At 38.5% G+C, this 25,123-nt stretch overlaps 1 protein-coding gene and 1 non-coding gene across 3 annotated transcripts in view; both read right to left on the reverse strand.

Annotated features, from left to right (window-relative positions):
* Positions 1-25,123, reverse strand: part of Vwa8 (von Willebrand factor A domain containing 8) — a 463,242-nt gene that overhangs the window by 105,124 nt on the left and 332,995 nt on the right. For both annotated transcript variants that reach the window (XM_004650767.3, XR_006636125.1), the window contains exons 34-37: positions 23,457-23,611; positions 19,022-19,217; positions 13,846-13,927; positions 8,817-9,021 (exon numbers count right to left, since the gene is read on the reverse strand). In XM_004650767.3, the coding sequence (XP_004650824.2) occupies positions 8,817-9,021; positions 13,846-13,927; positions 19,022-19,217; positions 23,457-23,611 (638 nt within the window). The remainder of the gene's footprint in view (positions 1-8,816; positions 9,022-13,845; positions 13,928-19,021; positions 19,218-23,456; positions 23,612-25,123) is intronic.
* LOC123459718 lies at positions 1,960-2,066 on the reverse strand. Its single transcript, XR_006636472.1, has one exon. It is a non-coding gene; the product is annotated as a U6 spliceosomal RNA (small nuclear RNA).

Below are 25,123 nucleotides of genomic sequence, written 5' to 3' on the forward strand. Positions count from 1 at the left end.
ATATGACTAAATAGTGGGAGTTGCTTGACTGTGCTTGGATAACAGGGTAGGGTAGATCAAAAATACAGATCATGGGCTGGGGAGATGGCTTAGCAGTCAAGGCACTTGTCTGCAAAGCCAAAGGACCCAGGTTTGATTACCCAGGACCCAAATAAGCCAGATGAACAAGCTGGTACATGCATTTGGAGTTCGTTTGCAGTGACTGGAGACCCTGGGACACTCATTCTCTCCCTCTCTTGCTCTCTGCCTCTTTCTCATTCTCTCTTAAATAAACAAACAAATAAATAAATAAATACATATTATAAACCACTAGTCCTATCACAACTAGCTGTATGACCTCAAGCAGGTTAGTTAACCTCTTTGAGCCTCAGTTTCCCAATGTGTGAAATAAACACTTGAATTTCTCATTCCCAAGTTAACAGTAAAGGGATGAGACTTAAAAACAAACACACACACAAAAAAAACCCTTTAGTCAAATTGCTGTTTTAACTTTAAGAATTTTAAAGTACTAGCTGGAATAATTTTTTAAATTAGCTTCACATTCTACAGATAGTACTAGTAATGAATGAAAAATGGCATAGCAATATATCATTACTTCTGAAATGGCAGCTCTCAAGTAATTTTATTTATGCATTGTAAAATTTATTTTTCAATTGAGCTTCCTATTTGTTTTGCATATGGATGTCCAATTGTTCCAGCAGCCTGGCTGAAAACTAATTGGCAGTATGTCTCTGGTTTATTTCTGGACATTCTATTCTGTTTCATTGATTTGTTCTTTCATCCTTTTGCCAACATCACACTGTCTTGATAACTTAGTTTAGCAGTAAATCTTAAACTTGAGGTAATATGATTCTTCCAGCCTTGTTCTTTGTTTTAAAAGTGCTTTGCATATTTTCATTCCTTTGCCTTTTCCATGAAAAGTTTAAATTTGATTTGGGTTAGGAATCCAGCCTCTTGGGATGGTTTGTAAAGATATGTCCAGGAAGGAGTAAGTGAGGGGGGGAAAGACTTTTCCCAGAGTGGGCAGCTCTTCTGGTGACAACACATAGATCCCAGAAAAAAGCAGTGATCTTGCCTGCTTGCCTTTGCTGGTGTGTACCTTGCTGCTGCCATGTTTCTCTGACAACAGAACCTAGGTTGTTTTTCAAAAAAAAAAAAAAAAAAATTGAGAGGGACAGGGAGACAGAGAGAATATGAATGTGAATGTACAGGCCCTCTTGCTATTGCAAATAGACACATGTACCACACCGTGAATCTGGCCTTAGATGAGTGCTGGAGGATCAAACCCAGAAGAGCAGGATTTGCAGGTAAATGCCTTTAACTGCTGAGCCATCTCCCCAGCCCAGAACCTGTATTCTTAAATTCCCAATATGGATTAAAGACCAGTGGCTCTCAAGACTCCTCAGCATCATCGCATTGAGACTGCTGATGAATTTTATTCTATACTTAGAACCCTTGAGTCATTTAGAAGTGAAAAGAATTAAACAAGTTATTTAGTTCTATTGAGAATATATATATTCCTGAGAAACTATGTCAGGCCTATCCATATTCCTGTTTTCTACTCGATGAATTCTCAATTATTATTTTTAATAAGTTTTATCAAATTATAAATGTACGTAGTTTAATAACTCAAATAGTACTAGAAGACATGTAATAAAAATAGCAACTTTGGGTCTGGGGAAATGGCTCATTGTATAGGAGCGCAATTTGTTGCTTAGGCATGAAGGCCTGGGAGGGTTAAGTTCCCTAGACCTGCATAAAAAGTTAGGAGTGGCCATGTCTGTCTGTAACCTCAGTCTTGTGGGTGGAGATGGGGAGGCAGAGACTGCAGAATTGCTGGGGCTTACTGACCAAAACGTGGCAATCTCATGTCCTACTATCTGTCCTACCCCTGAGACCCTCAATCTTTAAAGGCAACTGATTCAGCCCTATTTACTGTGACTTCTGCCTTTTGTTTTTATTAATATGGAATTATTCACAAATTTGTGTGTCATACTTGCACAGGGACTATGCTAATTTTCTTTTCATCATTCTAATTTTAGTATATGTGCTGCTGAAGTGAGCATTGACTTCTGTTTTTTAAATCTCTGTATTTATTTTATTGTATTTATTACAGAGAGAGAGAGAGAGAGAGAAAGAACAGGAGCTCCAGGGCCTTCAGCCACTGTAAATGAACTCTAGATGCATGTGCCACCTTGTGCATCTGGCTTATGTAGGTCCTAAGGAATCAAAGCTGGGTCCTTTGGCTTCGCAGGCAAATACCTTAACCGCTACGCCATCTCTCCAGCCCTACCTCTGTATTTCTAAGTAATATATGTTTTTTACTTTTCCATTTTAGATATAGTGCATTGCCTTCCTAGTAGGAAGAGTAAGGTCTATTTCATCTCTTTTACTTCACATTTCTCCTCTCATCCTCCTATCAAACATCAGCATTGTTTTCTTTTTATTGCTATACGAATATGTTTCAATATGCTGTTTTATGTCACAACATATATCTATTATAATAGTACACATTACTTTATAGTTAACATGCTATCATATACCATTACTTTATTGCTGCTATACAAGAGCATGCCTTAGTATGTGCTATATTGTATTACTATACCTTACTATGCATCTGTTACAACAGTACATATTACTTTAGAATTAACATAATGCCATATACCATTACTTTGTTGCTACTATAAAGATCATGCTTTAGTATGTAATACATTACTATATTTTGCTATGTATATAAAAGTACTATTACTTTATAGTTAACATGCTATTGCTTTATTGCTACTATAAAGAACATTCTTTAGTATGTGCTGTGCTGTGTTGTCATTATACATTGCTCTGTATGTTATAATAGTGCATATTACTGCATAGTTAACATACTACTGGTTTATTACTTCTATGCAAGAATATGTTTTAGTATGTGCTGTGTTGCTATCATCACTATGTATTATTTATATGAGTACTATTACTTTATAGTTTAAATACTATTTTATAACATTACTTCTTAATTTTCTCACTAACTAATGTACTGCCTAAGTAGCCTTCGTTAAATATTAGCTCTGATTTATGGTCTATCACTAAATATTACATAAATTCTCCACCAGACTAGTCTACTCATATCACTGGACTATAACACAGTACTTCACAATTTTTAAAATTTTTAAAATTAATTATTTATTAGATAGAGAAAGAGAGGGAGAATGGGCACACCAGGGGCCTCCAGCCACTGCAAATGAACTCCAGACACATGTGCGACCATGTGCATCTGGCTTATGTGGGTTCTGGGGAGTCAAACCTGGGTCTTAGGCTTTGCAGGCAAGTATGTTAACTACTAAGCCATCTCTCCAGTCCTTACTTCATATTTTTATTTTGTTTGTCTCCCCAACCTCTTTCTTCTCTCTCTCCCTCCCTTCCTTCCTAGGGGGAGAAAGAGGTGACAGAAAGAAAGAATGGTCTACGACCATACCATCCTGGCTGCACTCCATCTCAGAAGCTAAGCAGGGCTGGGCCTGGTTAGTATTTGATGGGAGAGAAAGAGAATGGGCATGCTAGGGCCTCTAGCCATGTGTGCCACCTTGTGCATTTGGTTTTAATTGGGTACTGCGGAGTCAAACCTAAGTCCATTGGCTTTGCAGGCAAGTACATTAACCACTAAGCCATCTCTCCAGCCCCTATTTTCTTTTTAAGTGGTTGTTTTCAGGCCTTGAATACATTGCCACTCTGAGCATTCTGTCACTGTCTTTTAGGAATTAGTGGCCTTTGTCTTTTCCTTGACTAAAGCCACTTTCCACTCATGCCTTCTTTCTTGGTTTACTCTCCTTTTGGTGAGAATACAACATGTAGTAGCCTCCTGAGAAACAATCTAAGCCATTAAAGGTTCACACATTTTGACAGTGTCTTTCGGCCACCTGTACAATGCACTAATACAGTAGCTGTATATAAATTCTAGGTTGGAAATTATTTTCCCTCCTTTGATTTTTCTCTTCAGCTTCTAGTGCTGTTGTGAAGCCTGGTGACAACCTGTTCTCCACTTTTCCCAGTGGTTTCATTAAATATGGGGTTCTAAAATTTCAAATGGAGGGCTAGAGATGGCTCGGTGTTTATGGCACCTGTCTGCAAAGCCTAACAACCTAGGTTTGATTCCCTAGTACCCATGTAAAACCAGATGCACAAAGTGGCACATGTATCTGAGTTGTGTGCAGTGGCTAGAGGCACTGGCTTGCCCATTCTCTCTTCTTAAAAATAAATAATAAAATATTAATTTTTCCAAATGGATATACAGGTATGTATGTATTTTATATGTTATATTGTACACCTACTGTTTAGTTCAGTGAAACTTCCTTTACTTACATTTTGTGCCATTTCTTTCTCTCATTTTCTCTTTCTGGAATTTACACTAGATAAAACTTTATTGTTTTCTTTTGACATTTCTTTGTATTCTAGAAAAGTCCCAAAACTCCATTCCCTTCTACTAAACTTTTTATTTCTACTACCACTTTGTAGTTCCCATGGTCTTCCCACCCAACATTTTAATGCTAACCAGGAATGGTTTTGTTTCATTACTGTATTATCTCTTCTTTTTCTGAGACTAAAGGGATCTAACCTATTTCTGCTGATGGTTTCACTTTATGAATTTTTTTTCTATAATCTTCACGACCTCTACTTTTCAGCTTGTTTTTCTTTGCTTGTACATTTTGTTTCCCTCCTTTTGGAAGTGATTTATTAATACTTAGGAATAGAACAGTAAAAAGTGGGGACAGAGGGTGTATAAAGATGGGGCTTGCCAACAAGTGGATCTTTGTAAGATTCTCAGGGCTGCAGGTCTAGATGCTAGTATCATGAAGGTTCTTTTCTTGGCCATGTCATTTTCTAAGGAGGATTTTCCTAATTTTCTGTCCAAGTAATCTTTACTATGTAAAGGAAGTGGTCATTACTTCCTGTTGGTGTCTGGTCTCACTCCTGTCCTAGGCTATGTAAGTCTTCATTAAGTCTCCTGCCAGCTGCTAGAGCATGAATGGAGGAGAAAGCTGAGATGACTATATAGGCTTTCAATCCATCTTCCAAATTTTAGTGCAACCCCCACACAAATCTTCAGAGCTATATGGTATAGAGTCTTGAATCTGACAAAAGCTAAAGAAGAAGAAAAAAAAAACAGGAAAAGGAAAAGCTAAGACAGAGAGCTCCAATTGTGATGTGCTTGTCACAGTTCTCAGAACCTGGGTGCAGTGATGTATATTTTGCTGCATGTTTTTTGCTCTGGTTCTAATTTGTCTTTTGAATAACTCTAAACACTATAATCCTCTGCTGACAATTGTCCTATCATTGGCTTTCTGCTTTTCTTCAAGCTGACAGGCTTAAGCAGACACTGTTTTTTCAGTTCCTTTTTTGGATTTGACAAAACTTTTTCCAAGCAGGATTATAAACAAAGCTTACATTTTAACACTAAGATAGATGATAAATTTGAGAACTCACTGGGCCATGATTTAGGTTTGGGTAACACTATTTCATTTAAGCGTGGCTTTGTTTCCATATGAACATTAAATAATTCTGTAGCCCAATATTATTCAAATTCTAAGTTTCCAATTTTCATTATTTACCGAGTACTTACTCTGTGTCAGGCTTAAGTGTACTTTATTTTTACAATAACTTTGTAAGGTACCATGGCATTATATTTATAATAAGAAGATGAAGCTTTAAAAGAATAATTTCCCCAAAATCGCATGCAATGTTGAATAGAGATTTGAAGTTTACTCCAAGTATCGTGTTCTTAAACAATAAACTATGCTGCTTAAGAGTTAAAAAAGTATAATTCTTCAAAACATAATCGTCAGAAGGTTTATTTTTACAGCCATTGTGATGTATTTGTTATATTAAGTGTATTTTCAATAAGCTGTCATAAATATTCCAGAACAATGGACAGGTTGAAGATTTGACATCTTTTTTGGTGTATGTGTGTGCAGTGCATAGTGTGTGTACAAGCATTACTTTTGGAAGAGTGTAAAAAGTAACTGGCAAGTTTTTAATGAACTTGAATGTACATAGAAAGGCAGTCCCCAGACCAGAACCCATGAGGGCCTCCTTACTTGAGGACATAGTTCTTTCCAATTCTTAATGCAAATCAAATTATTGTTCAAGATAGGCATTGCTGGGCTAGAAATGTAGTTCAGTGGTAGAGCACTTGCCTAACATGCATGAGAATCTGGATTTAAGCCCCACCACTACAGAAAAAGAAGAGAACAAACCAATCTGTAGTTGTAACAACTATAGGTTTCTTGTTAGGGAGCATGACACCATCTTATGTATGCTGTCTGAACCCCTTTCCTTTTCTCTCCCTAACCACATATTCATTACTTCAGCCAGGAAAGATCTCTGTCTTCCACAACTGCCATAGTTCTCTTCAGAGAGTTGGTTGATAAAGAGAAATAAGCTAGTGGCATAACAGAGCCAAACTCTATCAGCTTATGAGAGATACTTGCTAAATATTCATGATTTTGCAAGAAGATTGTTAACCTCTGCTAGCATGAAATTAGCCCAGGAGGAAATGTTAACACCACCGAACTTGGCAAGCATTGTTAGCACCCCACCTCTCCCATCTCCTTGTCTCCTGAGAGCTGGTTGATCAGCATATTCCTGTGTATTGTTCTTTCCAGGGGATTTTTCATTCTCAGTAGGTTCTCCAGAAAACCTGAAACACATGAGGGCTGGATTTTTCTAACAGGACTAAGTGATAGAAAAGTCAATGGAAGTATTGCCCAAGAGTCAGCACAAATGCAAAGTGCAAGATCATATTGATAAAAACCTGGTCTACTGAAATGCCACCATGAGAGATGGCAGGGAATTCCCAAAGACATGGAACAACCTTACAAAGCATGAATCATTCCATAACTGTGAACCATGAACCAGGCTGCTTTCAGAGTTACTAATCAAAGAAACATGGAATGATCGTAGCAGTTACCTTTGTATAGCTGGGACAAAACCCCACCAGAAGCAGCTTATGGGAGAAAGGGTTTATTTCTGCTCACAGTTTCTAGGGGACTTTTCATCATGACAGGGAAAGCATTGACACACTGTGTTTGCCTGACCTTACTGCTGACTTAAAGGACGTTTTACCACCCAACAGGAGCTACCTTAAGACAGAACTGTGAAAACTTGCCAGCAGGCCTCAAAACTGCTGGAGTACAAAGGTCTTTTACTTTTAGTGATGTGCAGAAATCACATTTGGCCACTAGATGGCGATCAGGTCACTCAACCAGTGACAGGGAAAGATGCCTACAGTAATAGGTGGGTACCAAGAACTTGTCAGTTTTCATTACTTCTAGGAGAGGGATTTTCCATCACCCAAATCAGGAACAAACCTCTGTTGCATGAAGTGTCCATAAATGGGGCTGACGGATTGAACAGGAAGTGAATTGTATTAGACAAATATTATTACCTTGAATGACTCCATTTGGATTTGGTTGTGTAATCTACTTGTGAATAATAATGTAAGCAGTCCTAAATAAGACCACTTAAGTACACTGCCTCATTATTTACCAGGAGATTTGACAAAAAATTAAAACAGATCATATGGATAATTCATCCTGGCCACTTAACATGAAGGCATATACTCAAATATGTTCTTCAGTTTTTATTATTAACCAAAATGGCCCAAGGGATACTGAGGTAAAAGTAGAATGTTAGCCAATATCTAGTTCTCCAAATGAAACTACTATTTAATTCTTTATTACTGTTAGTATTTTGTTTTTTCGAGGTAGGATCTCGTTCTAGCCCACGATGACCTGGAATTCACTATGTAGTCTCAGGAGGGTCTCGAACTCACAGTGATCCTCCTACCTCTGCCTCCTGAGTGCTGGGACTAAAGGCATGCACCACCATGCCTGGCAGGTTATCCTATTTTAATTTGGAGTTTAAAAAACATTCTTATAAGTTTTTCAGGACCTAAAGGAAATATATGTTATTCATTAACAAATATACTTATTTTCTTTTCAGGAAAATCAGAATCACACAAAACAGTACTTAGTAGTAATGGAATAGTTAGTGGAGATTCTTATCTTGATCAGTTTTTAGTAGAGCAACAGCATGTAGGAACCTACCTTTTCTTTTGCTACATAAAAATGACATGTAAACAGAGAAGGTTTGTTCTGAAGATTTCAATACAAATTTAATTTAATACAAATTGATCCTTTTATGCTTAAGTAGAAGTTGATCTATGGCTTTCCTCATTCTAATTAGTTCTGAACACCAGCAAGCATAGGTGCTGAGTGGTTTCTGCAGTTTTTGGGTCTCCTTTAGCACTGGCAGGCTATTCCTCTACTTGTCTCCAGTGCAGGCTTGTGTCTACTCATTGTGACTGAGTTTGTACTGTCTGGAAACAGGCACTTGGTAAAACTCTACTGGATGCCTATGCAGCTAACTTTCTCTAGTCTAGAGGTTTGGCCTTCAAAGAGTCTGCTGTACACTGCATCTTCAGTGTTTCGGTTTCCCAGGTAGCTTCAGAGCTCCGAACAACCTTGCTAATAAGAGAGCAGATGGAAGGAGGAAGCTGGAACATGGTTATGCTTATGTTGAAGAAGTACAGGTTGACTGCGTCTGTATGTGGCGCTGTCAGTAGCCTGACCATTGAAGTCCTGACAGAAAACAAAAACACACTTTTACTTTTCACTAGATGGGTAGATAGGTCTTTCTTTGAGTCTAAGATGATTTTAGCTATTTGAACAACCATACTTGAGTTGTTAAACCAGAAATTTCCCTACTGTGGCACCTCGAACCAAATTTAGATCTGAAAGCACAATCTAAAGAAAGGTCAATTTAAGTGATACCTGCACATGTCTGTCACTGTCTTGCCCAATCATGTTTCTCCATTCCATCAGTGACTGCTGCAGTCGTTCAAGTCCAGTTTCCCAAAGCCTGACACGACCTCCCATATCAACAGTAACAATGCTGCTTTTGTCCCATTCAGCCACTAGAGCATCTGTGTCCGAAATAGCAGATATCCATGTTGTGTATGGTGAGAGGGAGTCGGAACTAGAAAAGGAACCAAAAGTATAGGTCAGAAACCATACAATCAAAGCACAATGGTGACACCTTCCTCTTGCAATGCTCTTCATTGCTGGAAAGGGAGGCTCCTTTGGCCTTGGCGGGCTGTTCCCACATTTCTCTCCTGTGCGGGATTGCACTATATTATACCTGCTCTTACCTATCTTGCAGCACACGAAGATCATGAGGCTATAGAAGTCAGGAGTGATAACATACTGAGTTTGTAAACATGAGGCAAGACAATCATGAATATAAAAACAAGGATATTTTGTTTTCAATGGCCTAGTCTGGTCTTGAACTTGCTGTGTATCCTGCTTGGCTTTGAACTCATGATCGTCCTGCCTCAGCCTCCCAAGAGCTGAGATATAGGAATGTGCCACCACAAGTTGAATAAATAAGTAGTATTTTAAGGAAGATATTATTATACTTATTTGAAGTATTTATTCTATTGATAGTCCAGGCAATGAAGCCGGTTTGAATTGACATTCCTAGAAAAAAAGCCACATCCATGTGAAGATTCCACAAGGCTGAATGACTGATTAGAACCCTGTGATTCTGCAGACATGGAATGCTGCAAGGTCAAAGTGATCTTGGATTAGATTTATCATCTTAATAGCCATGTAGCACCTATTTTCTAAATCAGACTTAACATCCTTTCACTTATCAGACATAACATTTAGAATGTATTAATTTAACAAACCACCAGTTTCCATTAATCCAAAAGTTAAGAAGGATATCAGACAGCATCTGAAACCTATAGCAGAGTTTTCTGTTTTGCTATAACCTCCCTTCTAGCTGTTCCAACCTATGAATTTGGTAAATGCATTGATTATGACTTTCTTTTGTTTTTTGACTATAAATGCTTATGTAAACACTTCCACAGTAGAACATGTCATTTCCAAGGCCATGGTCATTCATATTTAGTTCAGAAGAACCTATCTCTATTGTCTTTGAGGTAAGAGCTGTGTTTCACATAATTAGTAAATAGTTCTTAGATATAATTCATGAAATTCATTGTGGTGGTTTGATTCAGGTGTCCCCATAAATTTATCTGTCTGGATGCTAGGTCCCCAGCTTGTGGAACTTTGTGAACTGGAGCCTTCTTGAGGTGGTGTATTGTTGGGGATGAGCTTCTCCTTGTCAGTGTTTGGCATACTCTCCTGCTGCTATCCATCTGATGTTGGTCAGGAAGTGATGTCTATCCTCTGTTCACATTTTCTTCTGCCATTATAGAGCTTCTCCTTGAGTAATAAAAACAGCATGGTACTGGCATAAAAACAGGAGTATAGACCAATGGAATAGAATTGAGGACCTGGACTTTGGGTCAAGCAACACAGCTACTTGGTATTCGACAAAGGCCCTAGCAATATAGGCTGACAAAAAGACAGTATCTTCAACAAATGGTGCTGGACAAACTGGATAACCATATGCACAATATTGAAACTTGATCCACACATCTCACCATGTACAAAATCAAGTCCAAATGAATCAAGACCTCAATATAAGACCAGAAACTTGGCTACTACTGGGAGAACATATAGGAGGAACTTTCCATGATTTAGGAATGGAAAAAGACTTCCTCAACAAAACCTCAGTAGCATAGGATCTTGAACAATCACTCGACCAATGGGATCACATGAAGCTGAAGAGTTTCTTCACAGAAAAACATACAATAAGCATAGCCAATACATTACCCACAGAATGGGAGAAAATATTTGCTGAATATCCAACTGACAGAGGCCAAATCTCTAGAATCTATAAATAACTCAAAACCTAAACAATAAAAAGTCAAACAACCCACTCACAAAATGGAGCAAAGAGCTGGATGGGCAGTTCAAAGAGAAAGAAATACACATGGAAAGCACACACTTGAGAAAATGTTCATCATCCTCAATCATCAGGGAAATGCAAATTAAACCAATTATGAGATTCCACCTTCCCCCAGTAAGAATAGCAAACATCAAAAAATCAAATGAAAATAAATGCTGTCTAGGATGTGGAGGAATAGGAACCCTCATCCACTGTTGGTGGGAATGAAAGATGGTACATCCACTTTGGAAAGCAATATGGAGATTCCTAATAAAGCTGACTATAGATCTACCAACAGACCCAGTTATTCCCTTACTGGGCATGTACCCAAAAACCTTCAAACCTCAGTCCAGAGACATTTGCTCAACCATGTTTATAGCTGCTCAATTCGTAATAGCTAAGAGCTGGAAACAACCCAGATGTCCATCACTAGATGAATGGATAACTAAGATGTGGTATATCTACACAATGGAATTCTACACAGTAGTAAGAAAAAAATGACACAATGAAATTTGAAGAAGAATGGTTGAACCTGGAACAGATCATTCTCAGTGAACTTACCCAATCACAGAAAGATAATCACTGCATAATCTCACTCATCTACAGCACCTAACCTGAATCTACCCAAGATGCTGACATACTCAGCAAGCATCTTGAGGACCGGACAACAATGTGGGAGCAGAGGAAGGGAAGGGTAAGGCAGGGGCTGGGGGACACAAATCTGGACCCAAATGGCAATGGTACCATAAAATTCTATATCCTGAAAGGAAGACCAAATGGTTGAACCTTCACCAGGCTCTTAGAGGGAACACCTGAGGTACAAGGCACTGGAGAGGGTATGATGAAGACTGACCTTAATCTTCTACTGCTTCCTTCCTTCTCTCCCTCCCTCCCTTCCTCCCAACCCCCTCCCTCTTCTCTCTAACTCTTTTAAAAAGACTACTTATCTTTGCTTCCTTCTCTTCTTGGGCAGCAGGTGGCTATCATCCCCAATGAGCTTTTGATCAGAGAGACCTACAAGGTTTCCTAAAAGAACGACAGATTTCTGTCAGAGTAGTTGATGACCCACCAAAGGTTAATGGTAAGACCCTACTGCTGAAGACACCATATGCGGTTGAACTGTAACATGGCTGGAAGCTGAAAGAGAGTCAGTCCCCAGACAGTCAGTGCATCTAGTGCCAGAAGGTGCTACATGGGTGACTGGGGAAAATGACCAATTATCTGTCCAAGCAACTCATGGTCTAACCTACTTAGCAGCAAATAACCTGTCATGATGCTCACACAAATGCAATAGTGATGCATAGCCATGGTGGGAAACCAACTGCTCTTGATGTAGCTAAGTGATCTGCTTGGTGGAATGAAACCCATAGCTGAAGCTGGGAAACAAGTGAGAACCATATCCATAAATGAGCCCACTCTCCATTATCAAGCTACCATCAATCATGGGCTACAAGAGGGCCTACACCTATTAAAAAAATAAGGGTTATCCCATTTATCTGGTGCTAACTTTACTCTCTGTTGGAGAATCTGCTTCTCTTTTTCAGATAATTGTAGATCCTAAGGAAAGAGCCACTCCATCATACCTCAAAAGGGCCTCAGCTAAAACTAAGAATGATTGGCGAAACAAGTAAGGGTGCTGTTTTGTTGGTGAACCTGGTACCAACACAAGGGTGAAAGAGATCAACACAGAGAGAACAATCAACTCGTACCAAATCAGATATCCAGAGACATAGAGGCTCCCAAGACCTCATCACTGAAGCAGACCTTTAGACCCAACATGGCTCAGGAATATTTGCGGAAGAGGGCACTGAAAGAATGTCAGAGCTACATGTTGGGTCATGATACACAGAGACATTTCCTCCTACCCATAATTGAGGACCAACTTCACAATGCATGACCCATATACCTCAACAAGGAGGGGCCAGGGGGAGTGGGGAGGACAATGGTACCAACTTGACTATATTCACTGAGTATAAAACATACTCCCATATACATACACATAAACACACACACACACACACACACATAAACATGCTAAGAAATAAAATTGCTGCTGAGCTCTTCTGTACTGCATTCCTCTGGGGGTTGGAGGAAGGTAAAGAAAGGTGGCCTGGCACATTTTGCGTGACTGACTGGTTCTGCTGTCCCTGACCTCCCTCTAAGTTGGAAAGCTTTCCAGGCTTCTCTGTTTACTGTCCTGGAAAGAGTTCAGTCACATGTGACAAAGCACATTAGAGGAGGGGATGCGATCATAATCTACAGTAGAAAGATTAGAGGAAGGAGGCTTTGGCCTGAGAGACAGGGGAAGGACAAAGAAGGAGCCTAGGCTAAGCAGACTGCCCAGGTGAAAGCTGGGCTTGAGAGCAGAGAAATGGCAAGAACACACCAGAAGAGCACGGCTGCAGGGGAGTAGAGATGACTGCTTTTGTTTCTGCCTTATTTCTTGAGTCCAGCTGCTTGAAAGGCTTTGTTTCACTACTGGTCAATAAAAGAGCAGTGAATGGTAATGAGCTCCAAGCTAATCTCTGGCTGTAGTGAGGCTGTCATAACTACAGATGTGCAGCAGTATAGTTAGAACCAATATTAAACAAATGCTATTTAAAATCCCTTGACATTTGGAATGCATTTATTTCAGAAAACTAATATATAAAGTTCATAAGCATTAAAGTTTCTGCAACAGTATCAATGCTATTTCTGGTACAGAAGAGCTAGGTATTAGAACAGATCAAACAAGAGAGAATGAATGCTAGAAGTTGTTAGACTTATACCTATGTAAAATATTTTTAAATATTTTAATATTTTCCCAAAATGAAAATAAAAATGCCACAAAAGCATGCAGAAGAGCTGCAAGATATAAACCAACTATAACTATGGGGGTAAGAGCTTACTATTTAAGGAAGCAAAAAAAAAAAAAAACAAAAAAAAACACATTTGTTCAGAGTCTAGTAAAAACTCACTCATTTTTATGACACAACACAAAAAAGCAATGGTAAAATAGATTACCTGGGGATAGGGATGTATCGGAGTTTCTTTGATTGAAGATCAGTAACCTCTATGTAACCAGCTGTCTGTGGGGGAGTAACACCTGCAAATAAGTCACAACCTGAGTCAAGTATTAAATGGCTATTAAAACCAAAGCAGGACCCCAAGAATTCTTGAACACTATTGAATGTGGAATGATGTTCTCAAGAGCCAATGGTCAAGTCTAGCTCTCATGGCTGAAAATTATGTTTCCCTCAGAGATGGTCAAATGGAAGCACATAAGGCTGTTTTCTTTCCTGTCAGAAAACCTTTTTTTTTTTTCTTCCTGTCTTTGATAGTTTTCCAACATGGGTTAATATTTTAGCACTTAGAGTTTATTCAAAAATATTACATCATCTGAATTCTGTTTTGCCTCTGAAGGTGCACTGCTTAGCGGGAGACAGTGGGGCACAGCAGAATGAGCACCTATGTAACCCACTGACAGGCTGTCTGTCCTAGCCGTGATGTTTCCTAGCTGGTCACGTTATCGACCTGTCGTGGCCTGTTTTCCTCATTTGTAAAATGGGCACAACAGTAGCATGAGTATTATTCTGAGAATTAGATGCTGTGAGTAAATGCTGTAGGTGAAGTAAAGATGGGTAGAGCGGGGAGGACTCGGGATCATGAAGCTGTGAGAAGTTGGAGGAAAAAGACAAATAGGGGCTACAGCCTCTACCTCCCAATTCAAGGTTTATTTTCCCGAAAATTCTAGAGCTTGATAACTTCTATTCCTGTACCCCAAGTCCCATGAGCACTTTCAAAGCACTAGCTATTCCCATTATGTGCAGGAATTCCACGCAGTCTTTGGGTGATGCTCTTAATGCTTACAGCAGCATAGCCTCTGGCTCCTGCCTGGGTGATGTGCAAGCAGAGGCTCATAGAGGTTGTGTAACAGTGGGACTTGCTTGAAGCAGCCTAACTATCTATCTACCTACCTACCTACCTACCTATCCATCTACCATCATCATCTATCTTCTATCATCATTATTTATTATATCTTCAGATTAGAATAAGATGCTTAGGGGCTGAAGAGATGGCTCAATGGTCAAGATGCCTGCCTACAAAGCCTAAGGATCCAAGTTTGATTCCCTAGTACCCACATAAAGCCAGATGCACAAGGTGGCACAAGTATCTGGAGTTCGTTTGCTGTGGCTGGAGGCCCTGGCATGCCCATTCTCTCTCTCAAATAAAAAAAGAATAAGATGCTTAGGATGTCCACACTCTATTCACTGAATGTAGTTCACATAAACAAGAAACTTGGCATTTCTATTTTATGTTCGCCATTGAAGGCTTTTAAAATAGGCTGTCTAAAAAAAAATCTCTTATTTATTTATTTATTTATTTATTTATTTGAGAGCGACAGACAGAGTGAGAAAGGCAGATAGATAGATAGAGAGAGAGAATTGGTGTGCCAGGGCCTCCAGCCACTGTAAATGAACTCCAGACGTGTGCGCCCCCTTGTGCATCTGACTAACATGAGTCCTGGGGAATCAAGCCTTGAACCAGGGTCCTTAGGCTTCACAGGCAAACGCTTAACTGCTAAGCCATCTCTCCAGCCCAAAATCTCTTATTTATTAAATGGATAATAAATGACTTTACAAAAGACATGCTAACCAACACTGCAGGGAAGGAAGAAGAAAGGGATGTTTGTACTCACAGCATAAGGAGAAATACTACACGTTTTTCTTTTTTAAAATTTTATTTATTTATGGGGGGGGGGAGGAAGAGGGAGAGAGAGAACATGCAATAATGGGTGTACCAAGGCCTCCTGCCACTGCAAACAAATCTCAGATATATGGGCTACTTTGTGCATCTGGCTCTATGTGGATACGGAGGAACTGAACACAGGTTGTCAAATTTTGCAAGAAAGTATATTTAATCACTGAGCCTTCTCTCCAGCCCCTCTTTTTCTTTTCTTTTTAAGCCATTGTGAGCCTGTGGGAACTAGGAAAGGATTTGAGAGTGGGAATTACAGCTCTGGGGGCAGGTGTGAGGGCTGAAGAAGTAGGAAGAGGAGATTCTAGGTGGTGGTGGAGGTGGGTTGGGATCAGGCCAAAGGGGAGGTGCTGGACAGTGCAAAGAGGGATAAGAAAAGCGAGCTGCCATGTGATGTGTCTGCCCAGCTCGACTGGATGTTCCCCAGTGGCCATTTTGTATCAGAAATCACACACTACATTGTACTGCATGGAATATAAGGTCAGTTTTGGGTAAAGTTTTGTACCACATAGAATTTTTGACAATTCCTACTGCTAAAATATAGCTAAATTATGTCTAATTATAATAGGTAAGTTTCTTTGACAAAATGGCTACTAATTGAAGTCATTGGGTTGACCACAGCTGCCTAGTGAACTAGCCTAAATATTTTGGCTTACCACTTAAAGGGATATTTTTTAAATACATATTAGTTAGGTTCAGTTACTGCCAACAGAGCTTTTAGAGATCTGTGAGAATTATACAAGCCAACTTATTTTAAAATCTTTTTTTTACTACATCTTTCTTTTCTTTCACTGTGAAATTAATTCCAAAAATAATGTGGGACACAACTCAATAATAGCTATATCTTCTATTTCAACAATAGACAACAAGAATTTTACTCTTGACCTTAATAAATTTCATGCATCAGCAAAGAGAACTAGCAGCTAAAAAGTGCTTCAGAGACATATTAAGGGCACTGGTAGTGGTGGTAGTAGTGGTGAGCACTTAAAAAGAATGAAAATTAATGTTAATTGATCTAAAAATGAATTAGCTTGGAAGATAAGAATATTTACAAATACAGCCTCATGGCTATCCTTGAACATAATTCCTGAATGAACTAAGGAAATATAACTGTGGCCAACTTTTCCTCCAACCTTAGCCTTATTCATGAGTTCAAGGCCAGACTAGGATACAGAGTCAGCTTCAGGTAAAAACAACAACAACAAACCCAAACAGGAGACTGGAGAGATGGCTTAGCAGTTAAGACACTTGCTTATGAAGCCTAAGACCCATGTTCGACTCTTCAGATCCCACATAATCCATAAGTACAAGATGACACAAGCTCATAAGAGTTTAACTACAGTGGCTAGAGGCCCTGGCAATTATTTCCCTCTCCCCCTCTCTCTCTCTTGCAAAAAAAGCCAAATAATTTAAAAATGGGGAAAAGTTCTAAAGAGACATTTTAAACTGCAGTGAAATACTTGTAAAATTCTTAATATCATTACATGCTATGAAAAAATGCAAGGGTGAAGCTTATAATATTAAATACTGGAAGGGATACAGAGTAACTGGAATCAACATTTTCTACTAGTAGGAATCACCATGAAATCATTACTTTGGAAAGTAGTTTGGCAGTTTCACCATATGATACAAAAATGCCACTGCTAAGTATTTATCAAAGTGAGGCAAACACTTAGGTTGATTTGAAAATTTATGCACACATATTTATGAAAACCTTATACTACCACATTATAACAAAAAGAACAAAATACTGGGAACACAACATAAATGATTCTCAAATACATTATCCAGACACAGAAGATGATACTGTACACATCCATTAATATGGCATTTGATAATGTCAAATCTATAAGGATAAGAATTAAATCAGGGGTAGCAGGAGGTAGGTGGAGGGGTTGGACCACAGGTGGCAGGTGAAGAGGAATCTTCCATACTATGAGGATGGTTATGCAACTGTGTTTGACAAAGTCATAAAACTATATAGTAAAAAGAATAACTTTAATATACATAAAACAGGTCTTAATAGAAACAAATGTTAACATAAGAGTATCATTGTGTTGTACAGACGATAGGTAAGAACTAAAAGAACTGAAAGGTAACTCGGATGGGAGGCCATATCAAAATTCCACTGGTAGTGTGTTGGCAACAGAACTTGATATAACAGATATTAGTGAGGTTGCATTAAAGGGACAAGTTGAGTGACAGGTTAGATATGGTGGAGGAGGGAGAAGATGAAATAATGTGGGGCCAATATGTGGGGCATGAATGAAGGAGCATTGTGCTGAGGCTAGAAAAATACTGTGTAATTCTGTGCTTCCAAGGTCCTATACCCTCCACAAGAACTCTTTTTTTCCTCTTTCATCTGGTTGACTTCCACAGTCTTTTCAGTCACTTAACTGTCACTATATGAGTTATAAGCTTTTCCTGTGAGGTTATATATCATCTTGTAAAGATTCTTACCATATCACTTACTACACTGGACTACAAACTGTCAGCCTCTTCTTCCTCTGACTCTTCTACCATGAAGAAGTTTTTTAAGCAAATGTTGATTATTTTCCATTAGTTTCAGTTTGGAAGGAACTAAATTTAAAGTACCATAATTTAAACAGAACTTTACACACTTAGCAATAAATGATGGTGGTACATTTAGTATTATATCTATGAAGGCCAGACTCATATGATAAGCTAAAATACAGGATAACATATTACTACCACTTTGATGCAAAAAATAATAAATGGCACAATATTTAATTTTTGAAGATGATTATATATTGTGATGTGTGTCAGTGTAGTCAACAAGACCTAGAAGACCCTGGTAGAAATCTGGGCTCCTCTGGCCACTGGTGGGTGATCCTGAGCCAGTTAGTTCTCTCACTGAGTCAGAATTATGTTTGTGAAACAATGGTAATGTCTTAAAAGGCGAATTATATATAAGCTGTGATGAATGTAATATATGACATTTCAGTATTTTTCTATTTTCTTTCTTTTCTTCTAGTCACTCAGTGAAGTTTCGATGATTAAGTGAACTCCCACAAAAAGCAAGAAGCACTGCATTTTGAAACATTATACTGTAGTAACAGTTATTGGGAGATCACTGACAAGTGAGTCAGTCTGATACTATGCCTCTGACCTTCAGTCTCAGGAATTTCTATGCCTAATAAACTAATGACTTTCAATAGCTCTTCCAAGCCATGTTCCAGATAGAGTCGCTATACATATTACAGTGTGGATATGGTAAGCTAACTGCATGACCCACAAGTAGACACCATAGTGAGATGATGGAGAACTCTTAAAGCACACCAGGTATCTTTTGCTACTGCTAACCTGTCAGAACCATGTACATTTATAAATATGAAATGATACCAATAAATTAAACATGCCCCACCCAAAGCAAGCGTTGCCTAACTACCTTTTTAAGTGAGAAGTTGGTTACGTCTCTTACCTTTTGGGTAGATGTCTTTGAGTGGGACTTGTCCTGCAGGCACAATCCTGACTACCTGGTTAGTATCGATAAGAATCATACAATTGTTCTGCCTTGGTGTTCCACTTTTCTTCCTGTCTCCATAGAATGCTGTATCAGTAACACTTGGTTTTTCCAAGGGTGAAGACCTCTTCCAAGAATAAACTTCACTAGGTGACTGAAAAATAAATACATAAAAAGAAGCAACAGAAATTAAAGTGACAAGATAGCTTACAGTATTTTGGATATAACTCTTTTGATAGAAATGTAGTTTGCAAATATTTTTTTCCTAGCCTGTTGATATCTTGTTATTCTCATAACAATGTCCTTTATACAGTTGAAGTTTTGAAATTTGAGACAGTACAATTCATCATTTTTTACTTATGTAGCAGGTCTTGTCTGAGAGTATAATTTTGGTACAGGTAGTGATAGTGTATATCGTTATTTCTGTTTTTATTTGTGAGATAGGGTCTTGTCATGTAGCACAGTTGGTGTGGAACTTAGCTTCCTGGTTTGGTCTACTGAAGGTTGAGGTCATAAGTTTACCACCATACCTAGCTTCCTTATTTTATTTACTTTATTTTTTTAAAAATATTTTATTTATATATGTGATAGAGGGAGGGAACACAGAGATAAAGAGTGAGTATGCCAGGGCCTACAGCCACTGCAAATAAACTTCAGATGCATGCACCATCTTGTGCATCTGGCTATATGGGTCCTGGGGAATTGAGCTTGTGTCATTAGGCTTCACAGGCAAGCACCTTAATAACTAAGCCATCTCTCCAGCCCTCCTTATTTTATTTTTAGTAATAAAATGAATGCTTTGAGAATTTTTTGTAGGTTTTAAAAGTCACATAAGTTTTAATTTGTTGCCTCTGATAACTATAAAAAGTTAACAGAAGTAGATGATATATCTGTTTGTTGAGAGTTTTATGAATAAATACAAAGAAATTCACATAGTCACAGAAAGGAAATGTGAAATAGTAGAAATGGCATGGGTCAATCAAACCTGAGTGCAATCTGAGGTGCCTTACTTTCCATCTCTGTGGCAGAAGGGCGAGGATGTAAGCTCTCTGTTTTCACATTTGTAATATCTTGTAGAACTGTTATAAAAATGAGCTTTTAACATGATTACCTGCCTAAGACAAAAGTTAAGACCCTATTGCTGAAGATATATATTGCCGACACAGAGCACGGAGAGACCTGGCTGGAATCCAGAAGACAGGCCAATCCACAGATAGTTAGCCTGTCTAGTACTGGAGAGCACTACATGAGCTACTGGGGAAAGTGGCCAACGACGTTCTGAGCAACCAGACATCTTAGCTGCTCAGAAGCAAGAATCCTGACAGGATGTACATGTCAATGCAATAGAGGCACACAGCTTTGGTGAGTAACCAATAGCTTTCTGATTGGCTAAGAGATCTGCTTGGTGTAAAGGAAACCATATCTGGCATCGAGAACCAGATCAGAATCATATGGAGACAAAGATTATGCTCTCTGGTGTCAAGCTCTCACTAGTCTTTGACTAAAAGAGGATATATACATCAAATTCTCCCCAAACTAGTAACGCTTATCCAATTTAAACTATGCTGACTTCACTCTCTGTTGGGGAATCTGTTCTTCTTTTTCAGAAGGTAGCGAGACCTGAGGAGATAAACTACCCCTTGCATTTCAGCCAAGCCACAGCTGCATCCACAGAAGAATGGGGAGATGAACAAGAGTGCTGCTTCTATGCTGAACTGTGCAGGAGGCAGACCCTGAGGATACTCAATATCTACCAAATCAGAGATCCAGAGGCTCCTAAGAGCTCATCACTGAAGTAGACTTAAAACTCACACACTATTGCTCAGGGAATTTTGCAGAAGAGGGGAGTGGAAAGATTGTAAGAGAGACAGGTTGAGACATCATGCCCAGAGGCATTCCTTCCCTCTAAAAAACAATTGTCTGCTGCTCTCACAACACATAACTCACAAACCCATAGGGAATATGTGTAACCCCACTGAGGGTCCCCAGTGGAATGGAGGCAGGGACAAGGGAAAAGAGGATACCAACACATTATGTATGTATACGAAATATGTTGCTAATAATAATAAAAATGAGTGTTTATGTATGAAGCAGTAGAGTGCCTAAATTTTTGACTGCAATTAAGCTGCCTTGCTTATTGAAATCTTTAATTTAACAAATATTCATTGGGCATCTCCTACAGGGCAGGTACCACAGTAAATGCCAAGTGTACAGTTTTTAACAAGCTCACTAATCTTATGGGTGATAAGTGATTTCTACAGCATTAACAAAAACATTATTTTATGCTTAGCTTTTACTTTTTGGTCATTTTCATAGTAACATTACATTTCCATACCAACTTGATCTCTTTAGGAATCTACAGACATTCCTCCTAAGTGGGTCTTTGAGGTTGCTTCCAAGAAGGATTAACTAAAGGAGGAATCCTTCCCTTTTGCCCACAAAAGCAGCTCTGGGAAGAAAGGTATTCTCCTCCCCTCCCACATGGCTGCCTGTGCTGCTTGCTGCTTTCCAGTGTGGACCACCGCAGACCAGCATGGACTGAAGAGCAGCGTCTCTCCAGGAGCCTCCAAGCCTTAAGTGCCGGATTGGGACTGTTGAAGCATCCAGCACATAGGCTGAGCAGCTACCAGGTTCCTAGACTCACAGGCCTGCAATCTGCTATTATTGGACTGTCCTAAATGAATCCAATAAATTCCCTTTTAATATAATTCATTCTATCAGTTCTGTTCCTCTATAGAACCCTGACTAATACACATACTAATATCTTTAATCTGAGTATAGGGTTCAGATCAGTCTTTAGGTAGTTCATTCTACCTTCACAAAAAAATTCTTAATATTTTTTTTGTAAACATAGTAGTATACACTGTAGGTATATCAAACATATCTCTTTGGTTCCATCAAGGCTGCTGTAGACATTGTATTTCAATAACCCATTTCAAGTTTTCTTTTAAATATTATTTATCTGAGAGAAAGAGAGAGAGAGAGAGAGAGAGAGAGAGAGAAAGAGAGAGAGGAAGAGGCACAGAAAAAGAGAATGGGCATGCCAGGGTCTCCAGCCACTGCAAATGAACTCCAGAAACATGTGCCCCTTTGTGTATCTGGTTTATATGGGTCCTGGGGAACCAAACCAGGGTCCATAGGCTTCGCAGGCAAACACTTTAACTGCTAAGCCATTTCCCCAGCCCTCGTTTTGAGTTTTATAATATGATAGTAAATGCTTTTTAGTTGATAATTAGGAATGCATATGACAAAGTCCCAAGCTTCATATTACCCACTGAATTTTGGATTTCAAGTGTCATATATCCTGAAGCACTAACCATTCATTAATTACATTAAAATTTTGAGGCATATGAGATTAGAGGACTATCAAGCAAATGTTTTTTTTTAATTTTTTAAAAAATTTTGTTATTTTTATTTATTTATTTGAGAGCAACAGAGAGAGAAAGAGGCGGCGTGTGTGTGGGTGAGAATGGGCGCGCCAGGGCTTCCAGCCACTGCAAATGAACTCCAGACATGTGTGGCCCCTATGCATCTGGCTAACGTGGGTCCTGGGGAATTGAGCCTCGAACCAGGATCCTTAGGCTTCACAGGCAAGCACTTAACTGCTAAGCCATCTCTTCAGCCCAAAGCCCATGTTTTTAATCTTTAAATGATTCTGTGATCTCAGCTAAAAGCAACAAACGAAATTATTGAAATTAATTGTTTAATCAAAACACATGAAGCTACAAAGTTATTAGATGGCAACTTGTACTGAAATAACTCATATTTCTATCAGAGGAAGATGGTGCCTAGTTTCACCTGAAGTAAATTACAAATAGCCTTCCCTCTACAGATAACAGTAGACAACAAAAGGTCCCATTTAATAGAAAAGTTAAGTTGACCTTTTATAATTACAGTACCATCTAAGTATGCCAAAGATAATATAACCCAGGTGAATACTCAATGGAAAGGGAATTGGTGCCGATAAGTGCTAATAAATTTAACTTACAGGAAAGATATCACATTTAATTTAAAAATGCCTAGAAAACATACCAATTTATTAGTCTCAACTTTTTCCTTTAGCAGTCCATGAGTGCAAACTGAAGTTGTGTGATGAAACATCTTTTGTGGTATGGTAAGCACGAGCTGTGTCACATTAACTCCCACATATGGAAAACAAGCATTTTTCTTACTAAATTATATCGTCACATTACCCTTTAAGTATAGCTATCTATAGTAATAAAATTATATAAGGTAAAACATATATTTAGTGACTAATTTCAAATATAGACTTGATCTAAATTATTTACCAGAAAATAACCACATCTTTAATTACCCTTTAACGAGACTTAGATATTATAGGTCACTCTGAGAAAAAGAAATATTGACTTAATAATTTATAATTGGTGTTTACCATGAGATCTGGGAAGCCAATAACTATGGTAGCATAATTGTTTTCATCTGAGAGAATTCGGTTAGGAGAGGCAATCTTTTGTCCCACAGCTGTACTAAGATGTTCAGATGATAGCTGATCACTTGAAATTTTATGAGGGATGCTGAAGTTCACTTCTGAAAAATGTTGAACATTAGACATTACATATGCAAGATTTCATTCTAAACAACTTAAAGAACATAATAAAAATGAGTAAAGTTTAAATTACATTCACCAGCTTTAGTCCAAGAAAATGGTTTTAATAACCAAAGCATCTTCCCACAGTGATTCCAAGCACTTAACACAATTTAAAATTTTGTCATCAACAGGTATTATCATTAGTAAATAGCTCCCTGAAGAAGTAACATTTATCCAACCTAGTGTTGGCAATGGCCTACTTAGAATTGTTTTCATGTATACTAGTAATATGATGAATTTAAAAAAAAATTGATAGTTTGTGGGAAAAAAATTAACCTAAACTAGACTTAGAACCTAACCAGAACTAAAAAATATGGCTCATCAGTTTAAAAGTTTCATAGAAAGAGCTTCAGTGAGTTTCTAAATGAAGACTTAAAGGTGGTAGGTTCTAATTTTCTACATTTAAAAATATTTTATTTAGCCGGGCATGATGGCACATGCCTTTAATCCCAGCACTTGAGAGGCAGAGGTAGGAAGACTGCCCTGAGTTCAAGGCCAGTTCATGATTAAGAGTTTCAGATAGTTTTCTTGGGTCCATAAATCTGAAATCATTTTCAGATTTCTGTTCACATATACACTGTCCTGAGTTAGGAAATTACATATTTTTGTACAATTTTCACTTGGGCCTTTGACCTCAAAATGCTCAGAATCATTTACTTCCATTTTGATCCTCTGCTCAGCAAGTTGAAAATACTACCACTAGAGGTAACCATGTTAATCTCTTAGGCTTTAGAGCTAGTGAAAAAAAAGTCTACGAGTTTTACAACAAGATTCAGATGAACTAGTAAATGAGATATTCTGGCTTTTTTATGCATAAAGAGGGGGAAGGGAGTATTTATTTTCTAAGAATAACTGGGGAATGAGCAACTTAAAGTGGCTGTGCCTTCTGCCACATCCAAATTCTTGGCCCACTCAACATTTCTGCTGAGTCAACCCCAGGACAACAGGGACTGCAGAGTGAGTGCTAGGTCAGCCTGGGCTAGAGTAAGACCCTGCCTCAAAACCTATCTCCCCCCTGCAAAAAAATAACACACACACCCACATATATTTATTTATTTTAAAATATTTTATTTACGTGTCATTTATTTATTTATTTAAGAGAGACAGAGAAGGAGGCAGACACAGAAAGAGACTGGGTGCTCCAGGACATCCAGCCACTGCAAATTAACTCCAGATACATGCTGTACTTTGTGCAGCGGGTTATATGGGTCCTGGGGAATCGAACCTGGGTCCTTAGGCTTTGCAGGCAAGTACCTTAACCTTTAAACTATCTCTCTAGCCTAGAATATTTTATTTTTATTTATTTGAGAGGGGAAGGGAAGAGAAAGAAAGAGGCAGACACAGACACAGAGAGTAAGTATGGGCACACCAGGGCTTTTTGCCACTGCAAATGAACTCCAGACATATGCACTACTTAGTGCATCTGGCTTTAGGTGGGTACTGGAAAATCA

Source organism: Jaculus jaculus, chromosome 3, assembly GCF_020740685.1.
Source record: "Jaculus jaculus isolate mJacJac1 chromosome 3, mJacJac1.mat.Y.cur, whole genome shotgun sequence".
Classification (NCBI taxonomy): domain Eukaryota; kingdom Metazoa; phylum Chordata; class Mammalia; order Rodentia; family Dipodidae; genus Jaculus; species Jaculus jaculus.